The sequence below is a fragment of the Trachymyrmex septentrionalis genome, unplaced genomic scaffold (assembly GCF_001594115.1).
Source record: "Trachymyrmex septentrionalis isolate Tsep2-gDNA-1 unplaced genomic scaffold, Tsep1.0 scaffold106, whole genome shotgun sequence".
Lineage (NCBI taxonomy): Eukaryota > Metazoa > Arthropoda > Insecta > Hymenoptera > Formicidae > Trachymyrmex > Trachymyrmex septentrionalis.
Genome location: NW_017304185.1, coordinates 355804 through 368598, shown reverse-complemented (window position 1 = coordinate 368598; position 12795 = coordinate 355804). Strand labels below are relative to the sequence as shown.

Below are 12795 nucleotides of genomic sequence, written 5' to 3'. Positions count from 1 at the left end.
CGTGTGCGCGCTTTTGCTGTACGCACCCGCGGTTATGTTGCACTCTACGCGGATAACGTTTACGTTCATTATGTCGACATGTCCGATTCCTGCCATCTTCGTGGTCGCAGTATACGCTACGACGAGAATCCCAGCAGCGATCCAATGCTGTTGGGTTTGTCAAAGTTGATTCCGTACACACATCTAATCTCGCATCTCATCGTGTTGTAGTTTGCGCGGAGCGTAATCGGGTATTCTCCACCCTCACCGTTATCATCATCGGCATCATTGTTCTTATTGTCACCGAACACTACATCAACGGTTTCAAGCGCGTCGCGATGAGGACGTTTCCGTAAAATCGCGAGTTTCAGATATTCATTTATGTCTCGCACTTCGTAAGAACTTTCGGGAATTGTAATTTCCATATCATCTTTGGCAAAATAAAATTTGTTGTTCGATTTATTCACGTTCGGTATCGTGTGATAAGTCTCAAAAATCGCCAGACCGAGCTCGTAATCGCCGTCACTCAAATCTATGGCGGGAAAGTAGTTTGCCGCGAGGACGGTGCTCTTCCCGCTCAGCGTAAGCGTCAGCGACATGACGGTGTTCGACTAATACTGAAATTTCACAGCATCTCGCCGAGCTTTTTAAATTCACGCGCGTCTACCGTTTGTAGAAACCGTTGGCACATCTGTCCGCAGAAGCTCTGATCGTACGTCTGATAGGACGTACGATTGTACTCTACCGTCGTAGCACCGTTCCCGAAATATCGCACCAGTTCCTTGGGAGGTCGAAGATTACCGAAATTGTCAAAGTATACGCCGCGGTTGTTCCTCTTTGCGTACGCTACCCAGTGAGTACCAGGCCCCGTCGCACCGTCCAGATTCACGATACCGCTTTCGTTTCGACGCATACCGCTCGTCGGTAACGCGTTACGCATGAAAACGTCTCTAAAATATGGTATGCGTATACGTCTCGCGAGATCATTTAATTGCACATTGGTAGTTGCGCCAGACGGCATTTTTATCGTCTCTTTGGCGTTTTTTTTCTTTGCAGCTGCACCCTGTCCATGTTTGTACGGGCCGAGATATAGTCCGCGTCCGTATTTGTACGAAGCGAGATACAGTCCGCGGCCCTGTTCCATCGCGCGGTCGTGTAGTTGCAGCTCTTCGAGGTGACGTCGCACGGTTTTGTTGTTTACCACTTTCGCCACGCTGGCCGATCAAGGACCCGGGCGCGCCCAACTTTGGCAGAAACGGTAACGCACCACCTCGTTTCGCCATTGGAAGTATCCGCTTTTTCGTCGTTTTTTTCTTCGTCGTCGTCGTCATCTTCTTCGGTTTCATGCCCATGCCGATCTTGGTCTTAGCTTGATCCCTGCCCAAACGGCAGCAGCGGCGGCTCTCTCGCTCAGAGCCGAATCACTCGCGGTAATGCGTTTCCGCGCCTTCTCGGCTAGTATATTGTCTGCCGCGTGTCTATCGGTGAGGTCGTTGCTGTGCGAATACGCAATGTCGTGTTCCCGACACGCCGCGCCCAGCGGATTTATGCCCGCGTCACCTCTGGCTAATCGCTTCGCAAGTCGAGTGCCTGGGCCGCAAAACTGGTACCCCGGAAGATGTAACTCGAAAGGAAGCGCGTTTACCGCTCGATTCAACAGAACTACCGCCCGACGCTGGCATTCGTTACAATCCTTTATCTTAGGTGCGGAAACGTCGATGTGCGTTCGCTGCTGATTGTAGTGCTCGTCGCACCGACGGTAAGTTCGAATCTCCGAACTTGCCTTCACGTGTTCCAGAAGTTGGCCCCAGACGTGTTCGATAGAATCGCCATTCACAGGATCGATTATTGAGCAACGGAGGATACAAGTACAAACACGTAATTGCGCCGTTGATATCGGTCACACCCAAGAAACAGAACAAATCTGGAAAGGGATTACCTCACGCAATGACATTGAACGACAACGCGATCGATTACGCACTGGGATGATCCCAACAAGCTGGTGGATCGTCTACGATTGCTCGAAGCTTCGCACCGACCAGGCAACAACGCTCACGACAACGAGATGCTGTCGATCATCGAGGAACTTCGCGAAGCCGGTCTTATTACAAATTACATCACGTATTCATAAAACGAGTCAGTCAAGTGACACCAGCGAGAAAAATACATTAATTTCTTGTACTCTGTGTATTACACGTCGAATCATGAAAAAGAAATCCGATGAAAAGAGAGAAAAAATTAGCTCGGAGAAACGTCGGCTCGTCGAGGAATTGCAAGCTCCGGCGAGAAGAAATTTTACGCGAAGGCGTGTCATAGTTCAGGGGTACGACGATTTGTAGCAGGCTGATATCGTTGAGATGTTCAAGTTTCAACAGAGGCAACCACTACATACTCACCGTCATCGATGTGTTTAGCAAGTACGCGTGGGCCGTTCCGCTCAAGAGCAAGGATGGAAGCGAGACGACTAACGCTATCGCTGAGATCGTTCGAGACAGCGAAAGATGTCCGAAAAATTTACAAACGGATATAGGGAAAGAATTTTACAATGCAGATGTACAGAATATCTTGAAAAATATCTTGAATGTTAATCACTATTCCATGTATTCGACGTTGAAAGCAACAGTAGTCGAGCGGTTCAATCGTACGCTCAAAAACGACATGTGGAAAATGTTTACACTCAACGGCAACTAGAAGTGGATTGACGAGCTGCCGCGTCTTGTGTCTGATTACAACGCGTACAAGCATCGCACCATCAGCATGCGATCCAGTGACGTAACCTCTGCGATCGCCGAAAAACTCTTGGGCACATTGTACAGTGCGATAAAGATAGCGGGTCCTGCAAAATTCAAAGTAGGTAATTCGATACGCGTGAGCAAACACAAGACGATTTTTAGAGAAGGGTTACGCACCAAACTGGACAACCGAAGTGTTTACGATCGTTAAGGTGCAACCAATCCCGTAACTTATCTACTCGAGGAATATCGTGAAAAATCCGTCGCTGGAGCGTTCTAGGAGCATGAGTTGTATCGCGCTACTCATACGGAAGTGCATCTCGTGGAGAAAGTGTTGCGCAGGAAGGGCGACAAAATGTACGTCAAGTGGCTGTGTGGTCAATGTCACGTGATCAAGGTCACGTGGTCAGAGTCATGTGTAGTCAAGATCACGTGGTCAATGTCAAGTGTGGTAAAAGACACGTGTGGTCAAGATCACGTGGACAAAGTCACGCGTGATCAAGGTCACGTGGTCAGAGTCATGTGTAGTCAAGATCACGTGGTCAACGTCAAGTGTGGTCAAAGGCACGTGGTCAAGTTCACGTGGTCAAGGTCACGTGTGGGTCATGTCAGATCAGGTCAGGTCCTCCCTCGTGGTGGGCCGCCTTGTGGCGAGGGGGCTTTGGGTCCAACTTGGATGCCTTACTACGAGCCCACCGTACCCCGCGTAGATGGGGTACATAGTATGAATGGTGATAGTTGAATGAGGTGCGGTGGAAGTCCGCTGGCGATTCCCCAAGAATCTCTCTAGAGACTAACCAAGGGAGGGATAGTTCCCTTCTGACCGGGGTCGCTGGCAAGTCGAGTACCTGGGCCTCTGTGGGAAGGACCGCTGCCCAATCAGTTCCCATAGGGTTTATGCCAACGCAATAAGGCCCAATTAGCAAAAAAAGGTCCCAATTTTTTATTAAAAGATATGGACTCGATTACGCCAAAATCTTCCTAATGGGACCCAAACAGACCCCATGTAATCTACACCGACCCACTACCCTAACCTTTTTTTTTTTTTTTTACTAGGAGAAATGCCTTTATGCATCCTCTCCTCCCGGGGGGAAGGAGGGGTATGTGGGGCTCGAGGGCATGCCCTCACTACCCACTAAAACTCCTAGGGGGGCCTTCCCAGCGCCAGGATGAAAGGTGAGAGCGGGGATTAGTGGTGACATTTCGTCCCGCTCTCACCGGCGCCAACTGTTCTCTCGGTTTGTAACCGTTGCTCCTTTTGGAGCTCCTTCCCATGCCCGGCAGGTAGGGCCCACCCACTACCTGCCGAGCCCAACTCGATGGGGGGCACACAGTGTGATGGAGGAGCCCCCGCTCCTCCACCACGCCCCCCTTCATCTGGAGGCCTTTGCGTTAGCGCAGGCGACCGATCTCTATGGAGCTACAGGAAGAGGAGGAGTGGCAGCAGCCGCTCTTTCCCTCTCCCTTTCGGCTTCCTCCTTCAACGTCATAACGTCTTCAGCGAAAGAGGTTGCTGCCCGCCAACCCTCTTCGCTCTCCACCATCTTCCTCATCACCGCTGCCAGCGAGAGGTCCTCCCCAATCTTTTCCACTAGGGACAGGCGTTGCACCCTCCAGGCCGGGCACTCCCGGAGGGTATGGTCCGCCGTGTCCCTCGCGTCGTCGCAATGATAGCAGCGATCCGTTGCCTCCCTGCCTATACTGTGCAGGAACGCCGCGAACACCCCGTGGCCCGTGAGCACCTGGGTCAGACGGAACCCGAGGTGACCGTGCCCCCTGCCTATCCATTCTCCGAGGATCGGGCCCACCGCTTCCAGCGTACGTTCGCCGGCGCGACGCCTGCGATCCGCCAGGGATGCCACCCACTCCTCCAGGGCCGCGGCCCTCGCTCTCTCTCTATGGATGCGCATCCTCTGCGGCGTGGGTATACCCCTCGCCTCCCTGCACGCCCGCCGTTTCGCGAACACGTACGCGTAAATGCCCGCCAGCAGCTCCGCGGGCATAACTCCCGCGATGGCGGTTACCGCCCCGAAGGAGACTGTACGGTAAGCGCGAGCGACTCTCGCCGCTATCCTGCGCTGTGGGCCGTGCACCATCCTCCTCAGCTGGGCCGACCCCTTGAGCTCTTCCGCCCAGACCGGTGCCCCGTAGAGGAGGACCGAATGCACGACCGCGACGTACAGCCTCCTCGCCGCGCTTCCGGGGCCTCCCAGGTTCGGCAGCAGACGTGATAACGCTCCCGCCATCTTGTCCACCCTGGGAACCACGTTCTTAAAATGTTGGATAAACCTCCAACCGCCATCCAACTTAAGGCCCAAGTAACTTAGAGTAGAGCCGGTTTCCACCTGCACTCCCGCTACCCTGGTCCTTCCCCGAGGTGGTCTCCCCCCGGAGCGCCCATGGAAAAACATGGTCTCCGTCTTGTGGGGAGCCACCTTCAGACCCAGGCCGGTGATCGCCCTCACCGTTGTCGCTACCGCCGCGTTGGCAGCGGCCACCGCGTCCTCCCAATCATCCCCCGCCGCCAGCACCAGGGTGTCATCGGCGTAACACACCATGGTGCAACGGGGAGGAAGGTGAGATCTGACGACCCTGTTGTACGTCAGGTTCCAAAGGAGTGGTCCGAGGACCGACCCCTGCGGAACCCCGCACCTCAGCTGTGTCCCTCTCACCGTCCCGTTCCCGTCTCTCCATTGGAGCACCCGACCAGACAGGTAGCATCGCACCACCTCCTGTATGTATGTCGGGAGGCCGAATTCCTGCAGTTCCTTCATTATCTGCGGCCAAGGAAGGGAGTTGAAGGCGTTCGAAATGTCTAAAGACACCGCCAGGACAACCCCTCCCTCCTCAACCGCAGCCTCCGTAAATTCCCTGACCTCCATTATGGCATCCATCGTGGACAGTCCCTCCCTGAAACCAAACTGCCTTTTTGACAGCTTGGGTCCTCGGATCTTTAGATGTCGTATGATCCTACCAGCTATTATCCGTTCGAGGGCTTTACCCAGCTCGTCGATCAGGCAGATTGGTCTGAACGAGGAGGGACTGTCCCTCGGTTTGCCATCCTTGTGCAGCAATACTAGGTTGGCTTGCTTCCATTGAGGCGGGAAGTATCCTCCCCGCAGGCAGTCGGTGAAAAGGGTCCCGAGTCGCTCTCCCCAGAAGGCCATGGATCTTCTGAGGATTACCCCCGGGATCCCGTCCGGGCCCGGAGCTTTCGCTATCCCCCCTGCCTTTTTGGCGGTCACGGTCAGCTCCTGCTCAGTGACGGCCCACTTCTCTTTCCACGGGATAGCTCTCTCGGGAGTTCTCTCCTCAAGGGGTGGCCCCCAGGGGAACAGAGCCGCCACCACCTCCCTCAGAAAGTCCGGATCCAGGGCCTCCGTTTCCGGGGGGGCCCATGGCTTGAGCTTGTTGGTTACAAGCTTGTATGGGCGCCCCCATGGATCCCTGTCGAGAGTTTCGAGAAAGTCCGTCCATGCCTTCTCCTTGGCGCTGCGGATCGCGGTCCTCAGTAACCTCTTCTCCGCGCGCAACCTCTCTCTTAGGACCTCAGCCTCGTCCTGCCTGCCTCTCCTCTTGGCTCTGGACAGCCTTCGCCAGGTCCCACCGGCCCGTCTCCTCGCCTCAGCGATTTCTTCGTTCCACCAGTGTAGCGCCTTTTTTCTTACACTGGTGCCTCGGCGTGGCATAGCCACGTCGCATGCCTCCCAGAGACCATTACGCATTGTCTCTATTCTCGTCACGAGATCACCCTCGTCTCGGGCACCACCGCCGGCCCAATCCAGAACGGCCATAGCAGCCTCGAAGAGGTCACCGTCGAGCTTCCTAGCCGCCCATCCACGAGGCCCATTGCGCCTAGTCGCCCACGATCGGCTCCCCCCCCCGGACAGACACACGTCGAAACTTATGTATCGATGATCCGAGAAGGAGAACCCATCTTCCTCGACCCTCCAGTTCCTCACTCTGCGGTAGGCGGCGGGACTGGCGAGGGTAATGTCCACGATGGACTCGCCCCTCCATCCAACGCAGGTGCTAGCGTGGCCAACATTGACCACCACCAGTCCCATGGAGGAGGCCCACTCCTCCAGTGCTAAGCCCCTGGCGTTACGGGTGACCGAACCCCAGAGAGGCGACCAGGCGTTAAAGTCGCCCGCAATGATTACCCGCTGCGAACCGTCACCCGACAACGATCTCCTCAGGTTTTCAAGGAGATCCTCGAAGGAAGCCATGTCCCATCTGGGGGGCGCGTAGCACGAGACGAGCCTCATATCTCCCCAGCCAGCCATCACAAATCCCTCTCCATGGGCCATTTTCTTGAGGGGGGGAGTTTCAACCGAGCCCCTCCAAACCACTGCCGCCGTGCCTCCGCGGTCCCCCAACCAGTGTGGGTGGTCCGGGATCCGGTAGGGCTCGGACACTATGGCGACATCCACGCTCCGCTCCGCCATGGACTGCAGCAGCAGATCCTGCGCCACCGCCGTGTGATTCAAGTTCGCTTGGAGGAACCTATGACCCATTAACTCGATGATTGAGGGCCTCCTCCAAGCCCGAACTCGTCCCTGGCACCGGATCCACCTGCATGGCCGTCTGTTCCCGTTCAATCTGATCCCGGGAAAGCCTTCTCTCTCGAGGTGGCAATTGTTCCGCCCCCGACAACGGAAGCTGAGCGTTCCTCGTCTCCGTTGGTCTAGATGTGGGGCGTCCAGGTCTCTCCTGTTCCGCCTGGTTGCTCACCTTCGCTGGGTTCGCGGCAGCCAACCGCTTCTTGCCACCGCCCGGGCCAATCATGCAGCTCACTGAACCGATCTTGTGGCTCGCGTTTCTTCCTGCCTCCTTACATGTTGGGCATTCCAGCGGGAGGGAACAGGCGTTCGCCCTGTGACCTACCCCGCCGCAGCGGTAGCAGCAGTTGCTGCGGTCCGCCGAGCTTGTGCACTTGGCACCTGTATGACCTGCTCCCAGACACCTGTAACATTGCAGGCCTCGAGGGGGTAGTGCCTCCACCCGGTACGATAACCAGCCGCACCGAATTCTTTTCGAGGCCGTCACTTTCTTCGCTGCCGTCAGCGGGCACTGCGCCCAGACCGTACCCATTCCTCCTGGGGTGTACTTAATTTCGCCCACCTTGACCAGTTCGGCGGAGCATTCGCCGATCCTCGCGATAGCCTGTGCTATATCCCTGGCGGACACGGACTCGTCCAGATCACGAATCCTGAGGTCAGCCTTCTTGTACGGGCGGTTGATGGTTACACCCTCCTTTCCCGCCAAGGCTTCGCTCAGTCTTTCCGCCAGGGAATTGGCCTTGACGCCCTCCTTGTCGCCTACTACCTCAAGGATGAGGGCGCCCGTGAGGGCCCTTCTGGGTCGCAGCTCAGTGATTCCCAACTGTTCCAGGGGGATCTTTTCTCTGGCGGCTCTCATTACCTCCCCGTAGCTCCCAGGCGGGGCCGAAACCACCACCGCCTGGGATCTAGGGACACTGCCTAACTTGTTTGGAGGCTTGTTCCCTCCTCTTCCGCGGGCTTGGTTTTGGCCCTGTGCCGATCGGCCGTCCGCTGTGAGGCTTGTCCCGCCTCATCTTTGGATTTGGCCTTTGTGGTTGCCCTCCTCTTCTTATTGGAGGCAACCAGGGTCCAATCCGATGTGTCTTGTCCCCTGTTTGCCCCTGTCTGCCTGGTGTTGGTGGCTGCCCCCTTCTCGTTGGATGTTCCTGTCGCTCCACTACTCGAAACCCCCAGATCTTTCCTACTACTGCCGGTAGGTGATTCCTTACTCGATGGGAGGGCTGGGCGAAGGGGGAGTACCTCCCCGGGACCCTTTTTATTCACCTTCCCTTTCTTCTTCCTCTTTTGGGCGTCTGGTTTTGACTTGGAAGTATTCCCAGGCCCCACAGTCCCAATCACTGGCGCAGCGTTCCCGTTTTCGGGTGCCTTTTGCCCTGTCAGCCCCAGTTCTCTTAAGACGGCTATAATTACGCCCCTGAGCTCTGAGGCCGTCTGGTTCCCTCGCTCCTCCCGAGTTTGTTGCGGTAAGGGTCTTGGCTCGTTTTCATCCAGTCTCCTAGAGACTCCCTGTAGGGATGGTCTATAAACCGGGGGAAGCATCTCCCCCGTCCCAGAACGAGTCTCGCGGGTGTTGGAGGCGCGTTGTCCATCTATGTTTGTTCTGGCAAGCGTGTCTCCCAGCTCCTCCACCTCCATGGTCGTTTCCGGCTCAGGATCCATGTTATTCTCCGTCTCCGAGTCCGAATCGTAGGTCCTCCTCACCTTAACAGAGGTCCCGCGTGCCGTCCTCTTGGGGGAGTCCAAGAGTGCCGCCGCGCACTGGGTCTTAAGCTTGGCTATTTCCTCGTTTGCCTTCGAAAGGTCCTTCCTCAGTTTGTCATTCCCTTTTTTAAAGTGACGGAGCTCCAACCTTAGCTCGTCAAGGGAGTCTTCCCCCGGAGAAGCGCGGGCCCTCCGGCCAAGCATCATCGACGCCGAACTGATTCTGGCAAGCGCCTCCCTGAGCTGCTTGACCACACCTCCCTGAATATTCTTCGATTTGGAGATCTGGTCTTCGACCTTCTCCATCTGTTTGGCCACAGTATCTTCTAGATCCTCCGTGGTGACGTCTTCTAGTTCCGCCACTGCTTTTTGGCAAGCTATGCGGAACTTTTTTGATCCAAAGTCCGGGAGATCGTCTTCATCCGCTTGCCTCTTCCTGGCCGTTTGGGTCATATGGGAGGTTGCTGTGTTCCTTGAGACACAGGACGCGGTTGACCCTCTTCTCGTCCGTAATCCAGAGGGACCGGGTTGTACTTCTTCATCATCGTCTTCGATGCAGGTGGGTTCGTCCCCTCCGCCTCCCCCTCTCAGACGTAGCGGTAGAACATCTACTTCCTCCGGCAATCCTGCAGGAATCGCGAATCGGCCACCGGTAATCAGTGGCCGCTCCTCACTGGTCTCTCTCGAGGCCATTCTTATAATGGCGGTAGCACCGTCGTCCGTCGAGCCCGCCAACGACCCCACGGATGCTGTCCTATTATTATTTTGCCCATCGTTGGATGACGACGCAGCGAAGACTGGGACGATATCCTCACTGTGCCGGTCCCTGGGGGTCCGAATCCCCTGAGACGGTAAGGTTACTCTCTTATAAGACCTAACCATGCTTGTTATTTAACTGCAGTTTTCTCTGCGGGTGTACGATTTTCCTTCCGGGTGTACGATTTTCCTTTCGAGTTTACTGTTTTCCTTCAGTTTGGCGTAGACTCGCCCACCCCAGGACCCAGACCTCGGAATATGTCCGAGCGGCCCCCGGGGCCGACCCGACCCGATACCCCGGGGAGAGTTTCCCACGGGGAACGCGACGGGCCTACCTCCACCGCTCCGGCCCGGACCGGGAATACTTCCCGGCGGCCCAGAGGCGGTCCGGGCCGATGGACCCTGCCTCGGAAAACGTCCGAGCGGCCCCACCGACCCGTCTCCATCCCGTACCCCATGACTGGGGTACTGTGGGCTCTTGGTAAGGGCACTCAAGGGTGCCCCGCAAGCCTCCTCACCACGACAAGGTGGCCCACGAAGAGGGGGAACCTGACCTGACCTCACACGACTTGACCTGACCTTTTTTTTTTATTTGCGTAGGAGGAGAAAAATCTTCACAGCGCCCTCTCCCGGGGGGACCCGCAAGGGGTACAACCCTCGGGGGGGGGGAAAGACGCCCAGCGGCCCGCACCACTGGGTGTGCCGGATTCGACCGCCCCGTGATCACGAGGATACACCGGAACGGCCGCCTACCGACTAAAAAACTCCCCCTGGTCCAAACAAATTCGACAAGGCATATGTGGGAGCACTCCGGAACCGCCTACTGGCATTACGTCAGGGTGCCCCCAAATGCGCGCGGGATGGCTCTCACCACTGAAGCGCGGGTATTTACACGTCTATTTACACTTGTCCGCTCTCGCACACACGCGCAGCGAGTCCTGCGCGGGTCGCGACCAATCCGCAGTAATTAGTCCAACGCTGTCTACTACCATCGCATCCTCCGCGGGGGGAACACTCCTCGACATAGGGACGGTCGCGGCAGCGGCAACGGTCGCACGCACCAAGCCGTTGTAAGGAGCACAACCGTCTCCGCCAGCCCTGTGTCCAGCCGGCAAGTTCCTCGCTGCACACACAGGGCAATGAGGCGAAGCCCGACAGTCTATCACCTTGTGCCCCTCCTTTCCGCATTGAAAACATCTATTGCTCCTGTCCTCGGCGCTCCTGCAGCGGCGCGCCTGCGGCGACCCTGGTATGTCCCACCGCAAAGCACCGGTAGCACTGGAGCCTCCTCCTGGCCAGCGATATCAGTCGCCCTCGTGACCATCCCACCCGCAGTCCTCCGTCCTTTCGGATCACCTCCGCGCAGGGCTCAGGGCACTGCAGCCAAGCGCTGTTGAGACCTCCCCCTCGGGGTCTCAAAGGTCCAACCCGCACGTCGCTCAGTGGTACTCTTCCTCTCGCCGCGACAGCCTCCTTGATTTCGTCGGCCGTTACGGACTCGTCCAAATCAACGAGACGGAACTCCATTCTCCTAATTGGGCGTATCACCCTCACTTCCTCTCGCTCTTTAAAGAGGGAGCTGAGCCTCTCCACTAGAGAGTCCGCCTTTGTATCGGCGTTCTCTCCCTGGATCTCTATCAGCAGACCGCCGGTCTGCGCACGCCTTAATCTAGTGTCCGCGATACCCAGTTCCTCCAAGGGAACCTTCGACCTAGCCTCACCCATGACCTCCGCGTAAGACGGGCCACCCTCGCTGCACCGTATCACTACAACCGCAGAGCTTCTCTTCCGAGTCCCAGCACGTGCAGTCCTTTTCACAGGAGCCACAGTTTCAGACCCAGACCTGGGACAGACCCGAGGATCCTTCCCCGAAACCGCAGCCCGAGTCCCCCGCGCAGCCATTGCGAAGGACAGACCCTCTTTAACCGTCCCTGCACCACTGGCATTGTCCGTCACCACGTCCGATGCACTCGCGGGCAAACCACTGTCACTATTCGTCCCGCTCTTTCTCTTCTTCCTCTTTCCTCCTTTCCCAACTACCGGCACCCAAGTCTCTCTCTTCTCGAGGCCTGAGGGAGGAGGGCAATCCTGATGGTTCTCTCCCCGTGGAACGTTGGCCTCTACAGAGAGCACAATCTGCTCCGTCCCATTCGCTATTCCCCCTCGCACCGAAGTATCCTCCGTAGCAGTATCCTCCGGTATCGTTCCGGGTACTCCACCCAACGAAGGGTCGCGCGCCAGAGGGACATCCTCACTCGCGTGAGAACTACCCCCACCAACGGAAGAGGCCTGTAGCAGTTGGCCAGACTCCCCACGCTCCTCTCGTCCTTGCGCTCGACAGTCCAGGAGTTCCTTCCTTAAAGTCTCGACCTCTTTGCGAAAACTGTCTCTCTCTTTCTGAATGATCTCCATTCGATTCCTGAGCGCCTTAACTTTGCGCTCGTGGCGGCTCAGACTCGAAGCTTCCTGATCCTCAGCTTTTTGCAATCTCTTCGCCAAATGCCGAATAGCCTGTTTGGTCACCTCGATTCCGAGTTGAATCTGATCACGCAAATAATCAGTCATACTCAGAGAACTCATACTCCGCTTTGCATCAGTCGCTTTTCTCAATACCTTGAAACTTCTCGACACTATCTCATAAGGAGTCCTCCTCGGTAAGGGACGCATAAATATGTCCACTGCAGTCATGATATCCAAGGGCAAAATCACATCGAAATAGCGCTTTTTTAATTCTCCATCGACGTAATCATCATACGAAGCATCAGAATTCGTCGAATCGCTGGATTCGCCACTCGAAGTGTCCACCTCTACCACGTCCACAGCTCGTGGCCCACGCTCCCTAGAGGGACGTGACACAGCTCTTGGGCCGGTCCCTCTGGAACTACCTCTGTTTTCGCCCCTTATAGGCACCGCGGTCTGGCCATCAGGCAAGGAGTCGCCCCTACTCTCTGACTTACCGATAGCCGACGCAGGCATTCTCTCCAAAGCCACCGACAGCTGCTTATGGCACTTCGCCGCTGCTGTTTTTCCCCTAACGGGTGTACCACACACACTCCAGTCAG

General features: G+C 56.4%; 1 protein-coding gene across 1 annotated transcript; it reads right to left on the bottom strand.

Moving 5' to 3' along the window:
• Nucleotides 1-7217: 7217 nt before the first annotated feature.
• Nucleotides 7218-8132, bottom strand: LOC108745507. Its single transcript, XM_018481685.1, has one exon. The coding sequence runs from the start codon at nucleotides 8130-8132 to the stop codon at nucleotides 7218-7220; it is 915 nt and encodes a 304-aa protein (XP_018337187.1).
• Nucleotides 8133-12795: the final 4663 nt, after the last annotated feature.